This window comes from Euphorbia lathyris, chromosome 5 (assembly GCF_963576675.1).
Source record: "Euphorbia lathyris chromosome 5, ddEupLath1.1, whole genome shotgun sequence".
NCBI lineage: Eukaryota > Viridiplantae > Streptophyta > Magnoliopsida > Malpighiales > Euphorbiaceae > Euphorbia > Euphorbia lathyris.
In genome coordinates this window covers 25390426-25412863 of record NC_088914.1, presented here as the reverse complement: position 1 = coordinate 25412863, position 22438 = coordinate 25390426, and the positions used below count along the sequence as shown (strand labels likewise).

The window sequence follows — 22438 nt, the reverse complement described above, 5'->3', positions numbered from 1 at the left end:
TAAGAAAGCTCCTTAGATATTTCTATGCCATGTTTGGAGTTTTCTGACTTGCTGTTACATGTTCATATTACTTTAACTTGCTTTGAGAATGATTGAGGATGATTGGTAGTTGACATATAAGAGAAAAATTAGGTGATTTTGGAGAGCAGTGTAGTTATAAGACTTATGAAATTTCCTCAGCCAAAATTCAAAAGAAAAGAAAACCTTCATAATGCATTAAGTACTATATTTAAGAAAAAGAAAAAGGTAACCTCAAACAATTACATTTGATTTTCTAGAGATAGTTTTGAGGGTGCATAAGAGTTTCAGTGACTTTTCTCATTGAGGGTCTTGAATCTTTGTCTTCTTCCACACATTGCAAAGCCAACGAAACGAGAATTTCCATCTCATCTTTATCATATTCTCCTTCAAAGATGGGATCTGCAATCTCTTCAATCCATGTTTCTCCTCCATTTTTCTTCTCCCTTATCCATTCCACCATTCCTTGTTGCTCTTGCTCCTCTCCTGTATTTCCACTTCCTGAACTACACTTCTTCCCTGTCACCATCTCCAGCACAACAATTCCATAGCTATAGACATCCACTTTTGATGTGATGGGCAGATTCAAAACCCATTCAGGAGCCATGTAGCCTCTTGTTCCTCGCATTCTTGAGAAGGTAGAGACACTTCCAATGTCGTCACCTCTGTTTAGTAGCTTTGACAGACCAAAATCTGATACCTTTGGCTGGTAATTAGAATCCAGCAGAATGTTTTCTGGTTTTACATCACAATGTAGAACCCACTCTAAGCACTCTTCATGTAAATAAGCCAACCCTCTTGCTGTGCCTAAAGCTATTTCGAATCTCCTTCGCCAATCCAGCTTTTGACAGGAAAGTTTTCCGGCTAGTGATCCATGCTTCATGTACTGATACACCAAAAGCCTATGATTTTTCTCCACACAATATCCCCACATTTCGATCAGGTTCATGTGATGCAGTTTCCCAATTGTGCTTACTTCTGCTAGGAATTCAGCTTCTCCTTGATTAGCTGTATTCAGTCGTTTCACTGCAGCAATCCGATTGTCCAACAATGTGCCTTTGTATACAGTTCCTGATGCTCCTCTTCCAATTTCCACACTGAAATTTAGTGTTGCTGCTTTAAGTTCAGAATAAGTGAACCTTTGAAGTGTTGTAATTCCAACATGATGGTAGCCAAGTGCATGTTCATTGGAGCCATGACGGGAACTTCTCAAGAAAGAAAAAACAATAAGGATAACCGTAATTTCAATTACCCCCAACATACACCCAAACCATATAATCAAATTTAGTTTCTCATTCTGATGGCTTTTTGGATAAGCTCTGGTAATTGGTGAGAAAACTACTTCAGCAGAGCAATTTAACCCGAATCCTGAATCATCAGAAATCGGACTAGTTTCAGCAACTTTCACATAAAAATCACCATCGTAATCTGGCGCTCTGTACCCATTTAGCAGTGAAACCTTGGGATAGCAAACAGTAGTAACAAGAGTCTCCCTGATATTATTCATCACAGTGAACAAACTCCAGTATCTGCCATCAATGTACCTGTACTGGAATCCTTTACAATTACATAAACTAGAACATAGTTTCTCGCATTGCTTTACGCTGTAACCAGCATAGACTCCATAATCATAGCCATAATACTCCGTATTAGAAAGTTTAATGTAATGAACCTGATCTGAATCATTTGATTCATTTCCACAAGCCAGATTGAATTCAGGATAGCAACCATATGACCAGTCTGTAGTATTCTTCATCTTATAACCCGGAAGACAAATGCATTTCCTACCATTAGTAACTGTGTCATAAATGCATTGACTATTCGGTCCACAGGCTCCATGAATCTGACACGGTTTAGCCAAGGCTACCCATGAAACTAGCCAAGTTAAACTGTTCTCCTTTCGACTGTATAATCGAAGATTACCATCGAAATCAAGTGTCAATCGTCGCTGAAGTATTGACCCGTAATCTGCTGCTAGAAATGATAGATTATCAGATGAAGTAAACTTCCCTTCAGGATTAAGAAAGGCCAGTCTAGTACTATTGTAGGAGAATCTAGTTGTTGCCCAACTTACAAGCCATGGATCCGGCCAGTAAATGCTCGAAACCAAATCATCGTCATAGAGAAGACGAAGAAGATTATCACTATTGAAAAATAACTGATAAAAACCAGAAGAAACATTTGTTCTGCTTCTAGATGAGACAAGCTGCATATCTTTAGTAAACTGCTGGAGAGGAAGAAGAGTATCAGTTGGCGAATCAAAGCTTTGCCACAGAACAACATTCTCCGCCGCATCTTGCAGCACAAGATTACCCAAGTTGGAAAGTATAAGCTCTGTTGAGGAGAGAGACATGCTATCAGTCGACCAAGCAATCGATTTACCAGCATCAGTTAAGATGAGATTCCCATCTTCTTGAAGTGAAATCTTTGATCTTCTGCCATTAACTGGAAAATCACGATTCGCCATCCAAACTGTGGTGCAATCTCTTCTGGTGCATGATGGCACGCTGAACCATACTGCGAAGCAGTAAGAATTGGTGCCAATTGGATAAAATCCAGCAGAGAAAACTCCATTTGGTGAAACCAATACATCTTCTGAATCTTCCACAGAAAGAGACAAGCCTTGTTTCAAGACTGAAAGAGATGATGATAAATGAGGTGAGAATGATATTATCATAAACAAAATATGCAAAAAGTAACATGTATCCATTGTTGAGAGATGAAGTTGCTAGCAAGCCACATATATATATATATATATATGTATATATATATATAGTATTTAGCTTTGGAGAAGATTTGGAAAATAGGCATATGCTCCAAAAGTATAGCAGGTAAGATAAATGTGAAAACAGTGAGTCAAAAACATTATTTTAAGACTTTTGTAAGTTTCACTTCAAAAGTGGACGGCATAATAAATTTGTTGCTACCTGTAGTTGTCTTAAAACTTCAATTGCCCCCCTAAACTTTTAAAAGTTACAAAATAGGCATATACTCCAAAAGTATATTAGGTAAGATAAGGGTGAGTCAAAAAAGACTATTTAAAGACTTTTGTAAGTTTCACTTGATAAGTTGATGGATGAATGGAAAAATAATAATAAAAAATGAAAATTGTTGACTTAACATTTATATATTTTGTAGAATATTTGTGCTTTAAAAATATTAATGTCTATTGCCCAATAGTTCTCAAAGCTTGTACTCTGGAAGTTATTGGTTGTGTAAATTGATGTTTGTGGCTGCTAAAGCAACTTCCTTTATGTTCTATCGTTGTGATGCTTTCTATTCGTTGATTTACGAGTTTACTTGCCAAATATAACAACAATAGGATAGACGCATCTCTCCACCCACTTGACAATGGTAACAATAGGATTAGAGCCACCCGTGCACATTTTTGGTTCTTTGCGAGAGCATAATGGTTCTCACCAGGTGATAACATTGTTAGAGATAATGTTCCTATTATCTCTGTAAATAGATTCTTATCTAGTTAGAGTTTCAATTTGTCTATAACCCTAGCTAGGTAGAGTTTCAATATGATTATACTTGTGTATTGTATTCCTATACAAACTACTATTGGCTCACTATAAATACAAGGCCTCTGAGCCATAATCACTAAGGTGATTCAAACCATTTATTGTGTTATTACTTATCTCTCTATTGCCATCTGCGCTCCTGCCGACGACCGCGGCTCCTGCTCCACCTGCGCAGTTCGCGCATCTCCCTACCGCGGCAGCAGCTGCAGATCCGTCCCTTATGCAACCAGCGCAAGATCTTTCCGCGACAGCAGTTCGTGATCAGCGGTTTGTGCAAACCGCGATGCTACCAACACCGACAACGTCCGCCGCTGACGCTGCGGTTTTAGCCGCAATTGCGGCATATCAGGCGGCTGTTCCGCCCCCACGGAATCAACAACTTCCGGTTCAGCAGTCATCTATTCAATCGCATCTCCAACTCTATTTTCTCCATCAGTTCTTGCTGCCCTAGCAGCTTATCAGGCAGCCGAAGCTAATACTGTTGATGCACCTTCAAATAATGTTACAATACCGTTTTGTTCTTGCTGCCCTAGCAACTTCCGGTAACAAACATCAGGTTATTTCTGAATCTAATACTTCACCGTTTTGTTACAATACCCAATTAACCCGTGATCTCTCACCATCTTTCTTCTCAAATTCGTTTCACAATACTGTTGATGCACCTTCAAATAATGTTAGGCACAATTTTATTTCCTCCTCCAACCCTCCTACTTCAACCAATCCTGTCCATCCAGAACTTGTTTCTACTCATGTCGATCAACCAAGACAACCACCCACAAATATCACCATTAACATCAAATTAACCCCTCACAACTACAAAGCATGGAGAATGTCCATGGAATCTACCCTTCAAACCTATCATCTTCTTTCCCACATTCTTAGTTCAACACCTCCCCCACCCAAATTTATTTCTAGAACAGGTTTTGTGACATCTGCTACGGATTTAATCATAAATCCATCTTTTTCTCAATGGGATGATGTAGAAAATGTGGTTAGGACTTTGCTCCTAAATTCCATCACCGAAGAGGTGTTTCCTGATATTGCTTATCTCAAATACTCACATGATATTTGGCTAGCTTTGGAGGATGCCTACATGCTTATTACAGGTAGCAAGCAGTTTCAGATGGGAGTCGAACTGCATGAGCTTGAGCAAGGGGGAATGTCAGTCACTGCGTATATGCAAAAAGTGAAGTCCATCCTTGATGATCTGGCTGCCTCGGGGAACCCTTACCCTCGACATCTACTACCGTCAGTTCTTTGCAAGGGTTTGGGAGAAGAGTATCGCTCCACTGTCCAGAATCTTGTCACTCAGCGCGGTACAAACATCAACTATTAAGAGATCTTGCACAGTTTGAAAACAGTTGAGGGCATGATTCAATCAACCAGAAAGACAACTCTGCTTCAACCCGATGGTATATCAGCACATCGGGAGGCTAATGTGTCCACCATGGAAACAAATCAATTAAAGAAGCAGAATCCAAAGAAGAGAAGAAGTGGCAAGTGCTACAACTGTGGTGATCCAAGTCACTGGGCTGATAAGTGCAAAAGACCAAAGAACAATTCAAGATCAAACTACAATCCTGGACCACAAGCACACATGGCATGACAACAACCACCAAATCCATTCATGGGTCCTAATCAGCCGTGGTATCCTGACACAGGAGCAACAAATCACATGACGGCAAATCCGACTCAACTTCATCAAATGCAGCCATATCCAGGATATGATACGGTTCAGTTTGGCAATGGTCAAGGTTTGCAAATTTCTCACTTTGGAAATTCAAATATCAATAATTTGAAAATTAATGATGCCCTACTTGTTCCTAAGCTTACCAAATCTTTACTATCCGTTCAAAAATTTACCCGTGACAACTCATGTTTCTTTGAATTTTGGCCTAACCATTTTCTTGTGAAGGACCAAACAACTGGGGAAATCCTGTTACGGGGCCCGAGTAAAGATGGGCTTTATATGCTTACACCCACCCTAAAGGAGGCGCTAGTTGGAGAGAAGGTGTCTTTTGAAAGGTGGCATGCACGGCTTGGACATTGTCAGAATCAGACAGTCAGCACAGTTCTCAAAGGAAACAATCTATCCTCTTCAAAATCAGTTAGCAATTGTTCTTTTTGTTCATTGGGCAAACTTGCTAGAAGCCCTTTACCCTCTATTAGTCGCTCTAGCACATTTATTTTTGAGAACTTACATCTGGATGTTTGGGAACCAGCTCCAGTTGTTTCTTGTCTTGGTCACCGTTATTTTTTAATAATCATTGATGAATTCAGTAGATTTGGATGGGTTTTCTGTTTAAAGAATAAGAGTGATGTTTTCTCAACCTTTTGTGATTTTTATGCCATGATCTCTAATCAGTATAGTGCAAGGGTTAAGAATATTTACTCAGATCTTGGGGGAGAGTTCCAAAAACTACAACCCTTTTTCAAACGACATGGCATTATACACAAAATTGCATGCCCTCACACTCATGCACAAAATGGTATAGCTGAGAGAAAAATTAGACATGTCGTTGACACCTGCCTTACTTTGTTAGCCAATGCATCTTTACCTCTCAAATTCTGGAACTATGCCATGATACACAACATTAGGCTAATCAACTACTTACCCACCAAAATACTGAACAACAATTCACCCTATTTCTTGTTCTACAAGAAACAGCCTGCCTATACGGCATTACGCATCTTTGGCAGTGGTATCTATCCTCTTCTTCGTCCATACAACCAGCACAAATTTGATTTTCGTTCCAAGTTATGTGTCTACATTGGTTCATCAGAAAATCATTCTGGGGATATTTGTCTTGAGTATGCCACCGGACGCATATACATCTGCAAATTTGTGCAGCACAATGAAGAAGTATTTCCTGCATCAGCAGTCACTGTATCATCACCTTCATCTAGCAACTTGGGGGTAAGCACATCGTGTCAACTACCGTCTTTACTCGGCCCGTATCCAGGTAATTTTTCTAATCCCACTCCTATATTATCTCCTTCTAACTTAGTTCCATGTTCCCAACCAATCACACCTGTCCACTATGGACCTCATCCTGGTACCCCAATTATTCCCCCTGACTCTGAAGCCACAAACACTGCTCCACCAGTTCCACGTCAATGTTTGTCACCAGTAGTCACAACTGCATCAACACCTGTTTCTCAGAATGATCTCATCACACCAGTTGACTCTGTGAACATCAGCACACCGGAAATACAGAATGCAGTACCTCATGAAGAGAATGACATGCCACAAACAGAGTCTCCTCCTCCTGAAACTGCACCACCTGCTCCTGTTCCAACTGCAAGGCCCATACCTCGCAATGCACCGCTGGTGGGTCCACGTCAACATTATATGCAGCTTCGACAGTCGTCTCTTCACTCAAGAGGACGGTTTGAGGGGGCTTCTAGCTACACATCCAAATGGCACAGTGGATCCCACATGCTTCAGCAAAGCCAACAAACAACCCGAATGGCGCACGACAATGTCTGAAGAGATTCAAGCTCTTCTGGACAATGGCACTTGACAACTTGTACCGAGACCACATGATCAGCATGTCATCACCTCTAGGTGGCTCTTTCGTACAAAGAAGAAGTCTGATGGAACCATTGATCGACACAAAGCCCGTTTGGTAGCACGGGGATTCACTTAGAAAGCTGGGATTGACTACAAAGAAACATTCAGTCCAGTAATCAAAGCTACAATCATTAGGTCTGTCTTTGCCATTGCAGCAGCAAACAACTGGTTCATCAATCAGCTGGATGTCTCTAATGCATTTCTTCATGGAAACTTATCATAGACAATCTATATAGAACAACCGCAGGGTTTTCGGGATAGTGACCGACCAGATCATGTCTGTCTTCTCAAAAAGAGTCTTTATGGATTAAAGCAAGCACCGCAAGAATGTTTCACACGCCTTCGAACATTCCTCCTCTCCCTTGGGCACAAGATGTCACAGGCTGACAATTCTCTGTTTATCAGACGCACCGACACTGAAAAGACTTACATTCTGTGCTATGTTGATGATATACTCATAACAGGTAACCACCCTGCACACATCACCAACACTATTGCAACCATTGAACATGAGTTTCCCATTCGCAATCTTGTCAAGGCAGAATACTTTCTCGGAATTGAGATCAGATATGAGAAGGATGGCATTCACATGTGTCAGGCCAAGTATGTGGCTGACATCCTAGATAGAGTGAAGATGATTGACTCCAAGCCCACACTAACCCCCATGGACACCACGCCAACACTTTCAAAGGAGCTAGGCATCAGCTTAACCTCTAGAGATGAATATCGAAGCATTGTGGGAGCACTTCAATACTTAACATTCACTCGTCCTGACATTGCATTTGCAGTTAACAAATTATGTCAGTTTCTGCACTGTCCGACTGATGAGCACTGGAAAGGAGTTAAGAGGGTCTTACGCTACATTCAGGGCACATCAGACTTTGGGATAGTCATGTCCATGAAACCGATAGAGCACATCCATTGTTACTCAGATAGTGATTGAGGAGGGTGTCCTGATGATCGACGATCCACGGGTGCCTTCTGTGTCTATCTTGGATCCAGCATTGTATCGTGGCAGACCCGCAAGCAACCCACAATAGCCAGATCCTCCACAGAAAGTGAATACAAGGCAGTGGCAAATGCCACGGCAGAACTCCTATGGTTCAAATCACTTCTCTCGGATCTGGGATTTCCCTTACCCACCCCGGTTCAGTTATGGTGTGATAATGTTGGAGCAATTTATCTCACTTCAAATCCAGTTTTTCATGCCCGTACGAAGCACATTGAGCTAGATTATCATTTTGTTCGTGAACAAGTTCACAGAGGATTTCTCAGTGTCAGATTTATTCCAATCGATGATCAGGTTGCAGACATACTCACCAAGCCGCTAGCTTCGGCTCGCTTCACGATGCTATGCTCTCGCCTCTTTGTTCGTGCCCGCCATCGGCTTGAGGGGGGGGTGTTAGAGATAATGTTCCTATTATCTCTGTAAATAGATTCTTATCTAGTTAGAGTTTCAATTTGTCTATAACCCTAGCTAGGTAGAGTTTCAATACGATTATACTTGTGTATTGTATTCCTATACAAACTACTATTGGCTTACTATAAATACAAGGCCTCTGAGTCATAATCACTAAGGTGATTCAAACCATTTATTGTGTTATTACTTATCTCTCTATCTCCATAATCTTCCCATATATCAAACTATACATTCAACAAACATATGGATCAGTTTAGGAAAGACCTGGTCGGATGTCTTAGATAATTCAATATGACACCGTCATGAATTCTCTAGCAGCCGGGAGTCTGTGATTCGAATGTAATCGGTATTGATAGCTGTAGGCATGGGTCCACATGGCACATCTCTAAAAGAATGCTAGTGTGATCACAAAGATAAAAGGACAATACCACATAGAAAATCTTGAATTACCGGCGAAATTCTCCGGCGGAATTGAATCTGCTGCAATTCACCAGCGGAATGATCACCGTCTAAAAAATAATAATAATAATTTTGGATGAGCGGGAAAAGGAAAAATCCCTCCTTGATGGAGATTCAAAGCATCCAAAGGCTTAGATTTAATCGGCTTACATCTAACGGTGAATGACCAAATTCACATGGTCATCAGGGTCCATGTGAAAAATACTGACCGACCTACTAATCCCTCTTTCTCCCTCAACATTGTGCGCTTAATCTCATTTCTCTCTCAAAAGCTACAACACCCCTCAACTCTTTCTTTCTGTCATCTTAACTTTGAACCAGTGCCCTAATCGATGGAACCAGAACCAATGTCATAATGGAATGAGTGGAATTTTGGAGCTCTCTCTTCTTCATTATCGCATTTGGAGCTCTCTGTTTCATAAGAACATTATCACATTGTATTTCATTTAGGTAAGTTACTATTTTTGAATTTTTGCTTTAATTTGAATTTGAATTCGATTCTTATCTATACCATTTTATTTAGATTTTCTTTATGAGTCTTGCTAAATAGAATTTTGTGTTTATCTAAACCCATAATCATGTTAACTCCCATGTCTAAAGGCTGCTGCATAACATTTACAAGTAGTGAAAATATTAATTAACACAATAATAGAGTTGTCACTTTAAACATCTATAGGCTGGAGATACCTTCTTCTCCAAAACCTAAAAAGAAATTTAAGCTTAGTGTTTTTGCCAAGCCATTATCAAGCAACAAGCTTTCTAGGACGAAAATTGATTTCCCATTTTGGTAAGATACGTATATAATAAAGAACTAGTTTTTGGCCCGTGCGATGCACGGATTCATCTTAACATATAAATATTAACAAAAATATAATTTAATAATTACAATTAATGATATAAAAATAGTACGGATAAAATAATATTTTTAAAGATAAATATAATAATATAATTAAAATTAATATATTATATTATATTATTTATCAATAAAAAAGGAGGAAGTGACACATCAGCTCCATCGTTACTGTTTTATATTATATATAGATTATATAAAACTTAATTAAAGAAAATCTATTAATTCATATGATATGAAGATAAATTTATTAGCTCTAAAATGAACACTGTCTTTTCTCTTATCTTTAGGGAAGGAAATAAAATTGTTGATGTATTGGCAAAGTTTGGAGTCTTTTCCTCCGTAATCAATTGGTGCATTCAGCTCCTACTTTTTGCCACATGTTTATCAATGATGACATTTGTACTATTTCACAATTGCGTTTTTCTTGACTTTTCCTATCTTTTCTCCTCCCACCTTCTTTTGTTTGTTCTCCTTCATCTTCTCTTGTTCAAACACTCACTTTTTTCTTTTATTTATATATTGCGGGTTTGTCAGTTCTTGAGCCATGGGTGCTCACCCCGTCCAAGTTCTGTCTCGTCCCAATTTCTATAAAAAAAATGAAGATAAATTTATTATTTATATAAAATTTATAGATAGAGAGACCAATTAGTTAATTTTAAAATAGAGGGACCGTCAAGTATAATATACATAAACTCAAGGATTAATAAATTATTTACCTCAAGGGATTGCCTAGTAATTTTTTCTATTTTGTATCATATGCGTATTTGAAATGGCCATGCCCAGATTTGGAGTTCATGTTGGATAAGAATATGATATTGTTCCGTAATTCTAAGCAAATGCTTAAATGTGTGTTAGTTGGTTCATTATATGCTGATATCAGACTAAATGATGTCACATACGTGACGTCATCACTATTCTCATTATTGTTTAAGCCCAATCATAATAAGGCCCAAACACATTCAAGGGGGCTCCAGACCCGTTTCAACAAATCAAAGACGATCACTATGGCCCAAGCTTAATGAGCGACGACCCATCCCCGCTTATGAGGTTTTAACCTCAGAGTTTCTAAGGAGCTTCTAGAATCTTACGAGACAAAGGATTTCTCTTAGGATTTATTCTCCTTAAGGGATCAAGAATTTTAGCTCCGTCAGGATTCTCCAAGAAGGTGACAATCGTTAACCTAATCGAACACTATAAATATACAGGTATAGACACAAGGTTCGGTACATTAACTACTATCTCTAAACAAATCCATACCTTCCATTCGGTCCTAAATCACGAAATAACTTAGGCATCAGATCGGGTTTGCCGGACTTTGGTCCCGTCTGACCTGCATACTATTTTGTAAGCTTAACACGACGTCGGATCAACATCTCGATTTGGACACTGCCAATTCCTTCACCCTCCTACTGATGAGCACTAGAAGTGTGTCAAACAGGTCCTTCGTTACATTTATGGCACATCTGATCATGGCTTACATCTCGCATGCATTAACCGAGATTCAACATATTTATTGTTACTTCGATAATGACTAGGGGGATTGTTGAAATACGATTTCCATAATGACTTTTGATTATGAAAAAAAATATTTAATAGGATATTAAATTCTCTAAAATAGTTTAAGTATAAAAATAAATATTGATCTATTTGAACTAATGATTATGTTAAGTGTTTTGATTAAAAAGAAAAGAGAAAAGAAATTCAAAAAATGACCTTAAGGAATAACAAATGCCTAAAGCCTTATTTCGGTCCAGAAGTAAGAAGGATCCAGAAGTTGATCCGAGCCTAGAAGCAAATCAACTGGAAGACAAGATTCACAAAGTTGACTTCTATGTCTGAAATTGCGCTACTAAATAAGAAAAGAAGTACAAGCTACAATTAGCTTGTTCCCATGAACAATTTGGACTGTTTGCCATAAATAAACAAACATCCAGTCTGCCTATGTAGAAATCAGAAGCGTGCGCTGTCCCAAGAGACAGAAGCAAAAACGTCTACAATGGTAAAGCTTTTATACCAGAAGACAAAAGTTGAAAGCGACAGAAGGACGCTTTCCCTCTAACGGTCTTTTCGAATTTCGAAAAGTTCTGCTTCAGGCTTCACTATAAAAGCCCCAACAAAAGCTACTGTTGACACTTGATCATCAACGCTGAAATCAAGAGAATGATTCTTCAAGTGCAAAAGCAAAAAACAACAACTCATACACATTCATTGTTGTAATTCGTGTAATAGCTGATAGAAAATAGAACTTCATTTCGTGTTCTAAGTTAGAACAAAATCATCAATAGTTAAAAGATCAGAAGCTTTTCTGTTCACTTCGATTATAAGTGAACAAGTTGAGGGATAGATAGATAGATAGTTGAGCGTAGTGTGCAAACATTTATTGCAATTTAATTAGCTGATCCCAATTTATCCTAAATTAGTTGCATAATGAATTGCAATGTTGTCGGATCCGACAATTTGAACCGGGAATCAACTAGATTTTCTATATGAGTTTATATATCTTTAGTGATCCGATTGGAATTTGTTGGGTTCTATTTTAAATAAAAATAAAATAAATAGTAGAAATAATAAAATTAGAGGCTCTATATCTTTATTTCGTTTCTATTTTTATCGGATAAGGTGCAAAAATACTCTTAACGTTAAAATCAGGAGCAATTTTACCCCTAACATTGGTCCCAATAGCAATTTTACCCCTAACATTGACCGTCAAGAACAATTTTACCCCTAATGTTACCAAGTTCAGTCAATTTGAGAAGTAATTCATCAAACTGTTTTCTCGGTCATGAATCTTGTCATCTATAGTTTACAAGTGAGTAATTTTTATCACTAATTAGTAACAGATCCGAAACATACGATTAGACGTGAATTTTTTTAAAAATCTAATTAAAAAATATATTGTCTATTGTACGAATTTGACAAAAGAATTTCAAAAAAAAATCACTGAATTTATAAATATTAATCTCGAATTCCATAGTTAAATCACATAAAATATAATTTTTTTTAAACAATTAATATGAAATTAGTGCAAAATAAAGAACAAAATATAGGTGTTTTATAATAATATTTAAAACCGAAGTAGCTTGCCAATGCTAGGGGTAAAATTGCACTTGGATGCCAACTTTAGGGGTAAAATTGCTCCTGAAGGTAAAAATTATGGATATTATTGCACTTTATCCCTATATTTTTATTAAGATTCAGTTTAACTTAACGTCTAAAATGGTGCAATTTTAACCATAATGTTGGCAGTCAAGTATAATTTTACCCCTAACGTTGTCAAGTTGGATCAATTTGAGACATAATTTATCAAACAAGATTCTTGGTCATGAAACTTGTCGTTTATACTTTGCATGTGACCCATTTTATCACTTATTAGTCACGTATCATAAATATATATAATTAGACGTAAAAACAATTTAAAAAATATAGTGTTTTTGTACAAGTTGGATAAAAAAAATTCAAAATATTTTACGGAATTTATAAATGTTAATCCCAAATTCTATTATTAAATCATAGAAAATATACTTTTACCTTTAACATTGACAAATTGGGTCAATTTAAGAAATAATTCATCAAACTATCTTATCAGCCACAAATTTTATGACATACACTTTACATTTGCGTCATTTTATTACTCATTAATAACAGATTACAAACACATGAATAGATATGAAAAAAATAAAATAAAAAATTATATTATGTTTTGTACAAATAATGCAGAAAAATTTAAATATTTCATCGAATTTAAAACTATTAATCTCCAATTTCATTACTAAATCACAAAAAAAAATGTTAAAACTTTTTTTAGAAGTAACCGATATATAATTGGTGTAGAATAAATAGCAAAACATCTATATTTTATAATAAAATCTGAAACTGATCCAACTTATCAACGTTAGGGATAAAATTTCTCTTAACTGTCAATGTTTGAGGCTATCAACGGTCGTTTTGAGGATTTGAGTGGCCACCGATATTAAAAAATGTAAAGTTCAGTTGCCACACTGTTAAAAATTGAAGTTCAGTGGCCGTGGGTGTAATTTACCATTAAAAAATAGAAAGACATAGGAGCTTAGCATCCCAATTTTTACAAGTTGATTCGGATTATCACCTTAAGGCCCAAGAGGCCCATCAACGTCCGAGAAGCAGATGGCCCAGGGCGGCAGAGGGCCCCCAGGCCCAAGTCTGTCCGATATAAATAGGCCATTAAAGGAAGAAGCACGGATCGGATAACTCATAACCTCTCTACTTCGTTCACACTAGATTAAAAAACTCTCTAAGAATAACTAACTATCTTAATCTTTGGAGTGTCCGCAGGGTCCGATCCCCGCGCAGGGCCGATCCACGAGAAAGCAGGACCTCCCCGACGGAGCCTCGGATCACTGTTCCGTATTCCCAGATTATTTGGTACGGTGAAGGTGGAAGACAAGTGACTTCGGAGCTTCAAACAGAATGCAGACCCCTACTGAATCTGCCCCGGCTACAGTTCCCGAGATGGGAGCGACTAGCTCCATGACGCACGCCGATTATTCCACTCCGAACGTTCCGATTTCCCCCAGAAACCTAGGGCCACTGATGGAGGAGGTGAGCCCTGAAGAGGAAGAAACCTATAACACTACCCAACTCCTTAGTGCAATACAAGGTTTTCGGGCAACTCAGGCGGTTCATACGGCAGCTCAGATGAAGATCATAGACCAACAAAGGAGCTTGCAGGAGGAGAATGCCAAAATCTGGCAATACCTTAAAGAGACAGCAGAGATGCAAAGAGAAGGGACGCTTCCAGGGGAGCCCACACGGCCGTTGGGCACTGCAGGAAGAGGGGCCGGGGCCATAGTGACCGGAGAGGGCGGAGCGCGGCGTGAGGAGACGGCAGCCGCGAATAGCGAAGATTTGTTGGAGCTGAAAATCCAGCGTTTTCTTGACAAGAGGGCCCTCGGGGGCGTCATGGGAGGAAGCATCACCTCCAGCAAAACACCACTGGTGCAGAGGATCATCGAGATAAGGTTCCCACGGGACTGGAAAGCTCCTCGACTGTCCCAATATTCAGGGACCGAGGACCCCAACGACCATGTGGCGTCATTCATGAGCACCATAAATTTATACTCGAAGGACGAGGACATCATGTGCAAGGTCTTCCCGACCACCCTCTCGTCGAGCGCGCAAGAGTGGTATCGAGGACTTGCCCCGGAATCGATTGACTCTTTTGATCTCCTAAAAGATCTTTTCCTCTCCCGGTTTGCTGCGGCAGCGAAGGTTATGAAGATCAGTTCGGACCTCAACGGGCTCAAGCAGCGAGCGACTGAGCCTTTGCGCAACTTCCTCTCAAGGTTCCACCATATGGCCTCACAAGTTAAGGGCCTTAACCTGGAGGTGGCTCATGACGCCTTGGCAAAAGGGACCTCTTGCGAGCCTCTAAAGCAGAAATGTTTTCGAAAGATGCTAAGATCCTTCGAAGAACTCATGACCATGGCACAGACATTCGTCAGATACGATGACTGTGACCAGCCCGCCGGTTACGAGGAGTTAGAAAGGGATAAGGCCAGAGGAGACACGCACAAGCAGGAGAAAGGCCGGTCGATCCCGGAGGCACGTGAGGAGGCTCGAGCCCGCAAGGAGGCCCCAATGCCTTTTTCGGCTCGGACCGAGCGGGCAAACTTGGAGCGTAGGGGAGATCGATCCCGGGGCAAGGAGGTACATTACGCTACTCAGAGCCAACCTCGTCGATTCACACAGAAAATTCCGGCCGTAGACAAGAACAAGACCCGTGCAGAAAAAGAGTACTGCAAGTATCACAAATCCTCCGGACATTCCACGGAGAACTGCTATCAGCTGCAAAGGGAGACTGAGCGGATCACAGAGCAAGGCATGCCACCTAAGGTGATCAGGCAAAGGGAGCAGAGCCCGAAGCAGCGGGAAGCAGGTCGAGCAGAGGAGCCAAAACGGCCGAGGTACCATGGGGAGATACATGTTATAAGGGAGGGGGTACCAGCGCTCTCCGCACCACCGGAGAGCTCCCGTAAGAGGAAGGCAGTCGGGCAGACCCTGACGGTACAACCACCCCTCCGGACCAGCCATACGGAAGCTCTTGTTGTCACTATCAACATCGCCGGATTTAAAACGCACCGGGTGCTGGTGGACATGGGAAGTTCAGTGAACCTGCTCACCTGGACGGCACTCCGCGCGATGAAGAATACTCACACTGCCCTCAGAGCTGAAACTTTCCCCCTGGTCGGCCTGTCGGAGATCGAAGTCCCGGTCAAGGGAATTATCACATTGCCTACTATTTTCGCCGAAGGAGTCGAGGAAACCGAGGAGACTGCAGAATGGGTGGTGGTCGATATCCCACTGGTCTACAACACCATCATCGAAAGGCCCCTGCTGGCTACCCTGAGAGCCACGATTGATATCTCCGGATTGTGCTTGACCTTGCCGATTCAGCACGGAAGGATCACCATCCAGGGAGATCGCATTTTGGCTAAAAGATTGCAGTGGGAGGCAACTCAGCCCCGGACAGCGCTCTACCTGGAGGAAGGTCTGATGGACGTGAGAGATTACAATCCCGTGCCCATCGAGCCGGTCGATGACTGTGTCCTTGGGGATAACCAGACTGTGAAGATCGGGACCAGGCTCGCATCCCCTTTGGCCAACGAAATCAAAGCTGTCCTGTCGGAACATTCGGATGTGTTCGCTTGGTGCACCGAGGACATTACGGGGGTCTCACCTGATCAAGCGGTGCACAGACTGAGCATCGACCCCTCCGTCGAACCCTTGAAGCAGAAGATGCGAGTACAGGCAAAGGACAAGCAGGTCGCAGTAAAGGCAGAGATTGACAAACTCCTAGCTGTAAAGTTTATTCGCGAGGTTCACTATCCGGACTGGCTTTCTAACGTTGTACTTGTAAAGAAAGCCAACGGGAAGTACCACATGTGTGTAGATTTTACGAATGTTAATAAAGCTTGCCCCAAGGATTCTTACCCGCTGCCTAATATAGATCAGCTGCTTGATCAAACTGCTGGTCGCAAGATTTTGTCTCAGTTCGATGCTATCGCTGGTTTCCAGCAGATCCCTCTGGACCCAGCCGACGCCGAGAAAACCTCCTTCATAACGCATGAAGGCACATATTGCTACAATGTCATGCCTTTTGGGTTAAAGAATGCGGGGGCCACGTACCAGCAGTTGGTAGATAATATGTTCGCTCATCTCATTGGCAAGACAGTACAAGTGTACATCGATGACATGGTGGTCCTCGGCACCGAAGAAGGCGACCATCCGCGAGATTTGGCGGAGGTGTTTAAGATCTTCAAAGCCTATAACCTTAAGCTAAACCCGGATAAATGTTTCTTCGGAATTCGCAGTGGCAAGTTCCTGGGTTGCGTGGTGTCAGAGAAGGGCATCGAGCCTAACCCCGCGAAGATCGAGGCAGTCTTGGCAATGGAGCCACCGCGTGACCTGCAGGGGGTTCAAAGACTCAATGGAAGGATCATCGCTTTAGGGCGTTTCATCTCTTGCTCGGCACAGCGGTGTTTGCCCTTTTATAAGGCAATAAAAAAGGAGCATCCCTTTAAGTGGTCTGCGGACTGCCAGGCTGCGTTCAATGCCATCAAAAGTTTCCTTACCACACCCCCACTGCTGTCGGTGCCAGTACCAGAGCGGGATATTCACCTATACTTTACCATCACCGATGAAACAGTAGGAGTCGTTTTAACTCAGGAAGAGGGGACGGAGCTTTACCCAATCTACTTTCTGAGCAAAGTGTTGAAGGGAGCCGAGGTCCGATACTCCAAAGTCGAAAAGGCTCTGTTCGCTATAACTCAAGCGTCAGAGCGTCTGAGACCGTACTTCCAAGCACATACGGTTGTGGTCAGAACCAATTATCCGCTGAAGAAGGCCGTCCAAAAACCAGAGGTCTCCGGACGAATCACCAACTGGTCCATTCGGCTATCCCAGTTCGACGTACGGTTTGAGCCCCGCACGACGATCAAGGCTCAGGTACTATCCGACTTCATCATTGAATTCACCGGCTCATCTACCACCAACCCCAAGACAACAACGGCTCGCACCAGCGACGTCTGGACTATGAGCATAGATGGGTCCTACGCTCCAAGACGGGCAGGCGCTGGCATAGCCATTCAAGGACCCAACAATCTCCACATGTGGTACGCCGTCCGGCTCAATTTCCTAACCACAAATAATCAGGCAGAGTATGAGGCATTGATCGTAGCTCTTAGATTGTCGAAAACCATAGTGAATGGACAGCTGACGATATACTCGGACTCAAAGCTCGTCGTTAGCCACGTGAGCGGCACCTACAAGGCGAAAGACCCGATGATGTGCCAATACTTAGCCCTCGCCACATCCTTGATCAACGACCTCAAAACGAAAGGAATAAGCCTCGACCTCATACTGGTACCGCGAGAGGAGAATGAGGAAGCGGACGTTATCGCCGCTCTTACGGCGGGCGAACAGACTAATGACCCGAGCACCCTCATCGAGGTCGCCGGGGCCCCGACCATTCGCGTAAAAAGCTCGCTACAGATCGATCCGACTGACGCCGCGGTAAGGGGATGGAGAAGTCCAATTATCAAATATCTTCGGGATGGAACACTCCCCGCAGATCGGACGTAGGCATCCCTCGTTGTCCGACGTTCTTGGCATTATGCATTGCATGATGACTTACTTTAACGGAAATCCGCCACGCATCCCTGGTTGCGTTGTATATCCGAGGAGGAGGGCGATCACTATCTAAAAGAAATTCACCAGGGCATTTGTAGCTCACATCAGGGCGTCCGAACAATTGCGAAGAAGGCCCGGCTCTAGGGGCTCTACTGGCAGACCATGGATTCCGATGCGACACGTCTAGTTCGCAGTTGTCAGGCGTGTCAGCTACACGCCAACACTCATCACGCCCTGGCGGCTCCATTCAAGGGCATTATCACACCCTGGCCATTCGCGATGTGGGGCGTTGACCTGCTCGGCCCTTTCCCGATGGCTTTGGCTCAAAAGTGCTTCGTTGTAGTGGCAGTCGATCATTTTACCAAGTGGATCGAGGCTGAAGCAATTGCCAGGATAACAACAGATAACGTGATCGGTTTCCTCAAACGAGCAATCATATACCGATTCGGGGTCCCTCACTCCTTCATCACGGATAATGGGAGGCAGTTCGACTGCGATCAGTTCCGCGATTTCTGCGCGGAATGGGGCATCAAAGGGCGATACACCTTGGTCACGCACCCTCAGAGCAACAGCCTCACTGAGGTAAGCAACCGGACGCTCCTACGAGGAATCAAAACGCGCCTCTTCGACCAAGGCAGGGCATGGCCCGACCATATTGCGGCAATATTATTGTCATACCACACTACCCCTCACTCGGGAACAGGACGCACTCCTTTTTTCCTCGCTTACGGAGCAGAAGCAATGGCACTAGTTTCGAAGAGGCCGACAATAGCGCGGAGCTCGCGGAAGCTAGTGACCGACTAGAGGAGGAGCGCCTTAATGCTCTATTGCACATCACGGCCCATAAACAGAACATAGCGCGTTATCACGATAGGAGAGTTCATCCCCGCACTTTTCAAGTCGGGGACCTTTTGCTCAGAGACGCCGCAGTTGCACAGTCCCCATTGGCTCAGGGCAAGCTCGACCAATCATGGGAAGGACCATACAAGATCGACACCGTTCTCCACAATGGAGCTTACAAGATCGCCTCTTTAGACGGTTTGGTGTACGACAATAGCTGGAATATCCAGACATTGAAGAAGTTTTATCAATAGTTTGTAAGGAAAATCATCAATAAAAGTTTCTCGTTCTTTTCTTTGTGTTTTGTTGAAAAAACCTCACCTGGACGAGAATCGAAAGCGAACTCCCTGTTTCGGCCCTCGCAGCACTAAAGCATCAATTTGCTATCTGAAGGCTTATCGAACATCTCGATCGCCTTTGCAATCGCCCAACAATCCCATATTGTTTTCGATTGCTCAAAAGCGGGCACAACAATGCATTTTCCGCTACAAAGAGCATCTATATGCTATCCGAAGGACTTATCGAGCATCTCGATCGCCTTCATAATCGACCAACAATCCCATATTGTTTTTTATTGCTCAAAAGCGGGCACAACGTTGCGCTTTCCACTACAGGAGCATCAAAATGCTACCCGAAGGACTTATCGAGCCTCTCGATCGCCTTCGTAATCAACCAACAATCTCATATTGTTTTCGATTGCTCAAAAGCGGGCACAACAATGCGTTTTCCGCTACAAAGAGCATCTATATGCTATCCGAAGGACTTATCGAGCATCTTGATCGCCTTCGTAATCGACCAACAATCCCATATTGTTTTCGATTGCTCAAAAGCGGGCACAACGTTGCGCTTTCCGCTACAGGAGCATCAAAATGCTACCCGAGGACTTATCGAGCCTCTCGATCGCCTTCGTAATCAACCAACAATCCCATATTGTTTTCGATTGCTCAAAAGCGAGCATAACATTGCGCTTTCCGCTACAGGAGCATCTATATGCTATCCAATGGGCTTATCGAGCATCTCGATCGCCTTTGTAATCGACCAACAATCCCATATTATTATCGATGGCTCAAAAGCCGACACCGCATTGCGTTCCCCGCTATAAGTACATCAAAATGCTATCCGCAAGGATAGTCGAGCACCTCTGGTGGTCTCTCGGCCACCAAAACAATGTCGTATTATAATCACATTATCATGAATAAGTACTTCGATTCGTGCTCCGTTAAGCAGCACCAGAAACTTTTTAAACGTTCACTAAAGAAGAAATTTCAGGGTATACACCAACAAGCAAAACTGCATAGACTTATATTTTATAACAAGCGAAGCATTCCACAAGTTCATAACAGAAGAAAGGCCCCAACCACAGCCAAAACACAGAAAACTACAGATCAAATACATCACAATCACTCGAGAATAGCACGGACACTGTCAGGGTTCGGGATAGCCTCCGCATCCATAAGGGCTTGATGCACTGCTCGCCAATCAATGCATTCGTCGGTGTTGTGCTCGTTCTGCCTATGGTATAAGCACGCTTTCCCCACATGAGTCACTCGGTATTTCGGATCGGCCGGTATAAGCCCCAGAAATCCCTGTCTCGAGAATTCAAGAAAAACTACGATGCAAGGTTTCAACGGATCGACGAACGTCGCCCCATGGGGACGGCTCGGCGAAGCATGATGCCCAGGATGATGGTTCTCCAGCACAAGAGGAAGGTTCATAACCCTGTCTAGTTCATCGGCCAACAGCCGCCTAACCCAGGCAGGATGTGGATTTGTCATAGGCACCACTGATTCATCGGGGTTCAGGAACCTGATCCCATCCTGCGACTAAACTTTCTTCTCAGTTGAAGAAAAGGCGCTGATAACAACTTCGCATGAGTCTGTCGCGGATCCGGTATAGGGTGCGGAACTCTCACTCTCCCCGTTTCGACTTCTCCGCGAAAGACTCCGGTTTATCCATACATGAGAGGCATATTGCACTTTCTTGTCCAGCTCATGATCATCCCTCGGGGGACAATACACATACGGATGAGGCATCGCCGATATAGCCTTCTGAACTTTGAGCACCTTAGCAGAATCTACGACATCCCGGAGTGACATCACAACGAAGCTAGAAGTAAAAAAAAAGGGGGGGGGCAACTAGAAATTTGAGTGCTTGAAGTAGGAGCACCACATGCACGAAAGCCACAAGCAAAAATCGACTCCTATTTATAGCAAAACAGGACAAGACTTGAAAAACACATCATGCAAGCTCAAATCAAATCAGAATGCAGAATGATGATCACGTTAAACTGCAAAAAGATCCACAAAGATACCAACCGTACAGAAATTATTACACTTTTGAAAAACAAAAACATTGGATAATAGTCTCAATCACTTCTTCTTGAATCGACTGCAGAACTCTACGGCTTTCGCCTGGGCCGCCTTATCGTACACATTCAGAGAAAATATAACCTCCGGAGGCACATCATACCCGGCGGAATGAGCAGCCCCGATCAGCATCATCCTATCCATTTTGATCAGCTTCTCCTTGCGCTGACCCGCAAGAGCACGTAGCTCGCTAGCCTCCTTCCGAGCAGCTTCAAGCTCTCGCCTCAGATTCTTGTTCTCCTCGGCCAGCGCGGTGGCTTGCTTAGCTCTCTCGTCACTTTTCTCCTTCATTCGGCGAGTCCATAGGGTGGCGAACTTGAGCATAAATTTATAAGAACGACTTTTCTCCACATCAAGTTTCAATTTTTTCGCCAGCTCCACCCTGCCTCCTGTCTCAACCTTTAGCTTCTCGGTCAGCACGGCAATCTCGCCCTCTCGACGCTCCAACAGCTCCCCGGCGATGGCCACTTTCCCATTCGCCGTTTCTAGATCCTTCACCGCGTTCTGCAGGCTTTGCTCCATGTCCCGAAACAGGTTCTCATCATTAACACACATGTCAAAGACAGTGTTAGCATTTTGAATAGCCTGCATTAAAATAGCATAACTCAGTGCACAGTGTTTAGAAACAAATTTAGGCGAGCAAATTAAGAGAGCTTACCACTCCAAGCGCTGATAGGGTCTCCACGCCAAGGTTCATTTTGGACACACCGTCCA

At 42.5% G+C, this 22438-nt stretch overlaps 1 protein-coding gene across 1 annotated transcript; it reads right to left on the bottom strand.

Moving 5' to 3' along the window:
- Positions 1–186: 186 nt before the first annotated feature.
- Positions 187–2769, bottom strand: LOC136228742 (putative receptor protein kinase ZmPK1). The gene has a single exon (XM_066017206.1). The coding sequence runs from the start codon at positions 2726–2728 to the stop codon at positions 275–277; it is 2454 nt and encodes an 817-aa protein (XP_065873278.1). The 5' UTR covers positions 2729–2769; the 3' UTR covers positions 187–274.
- Between the last annotated feature and the right edge of the window lie 19669 nt (positions 2770–22438).

Coding starts and splice junctions, on each gene's coding strand:
- LOC136228742 (XM_066017206.1), bottom strand. CDS start 2,728: ATGGATACATGTTACTTTTTGCATATTTTGTTTATGATAATATCATTC.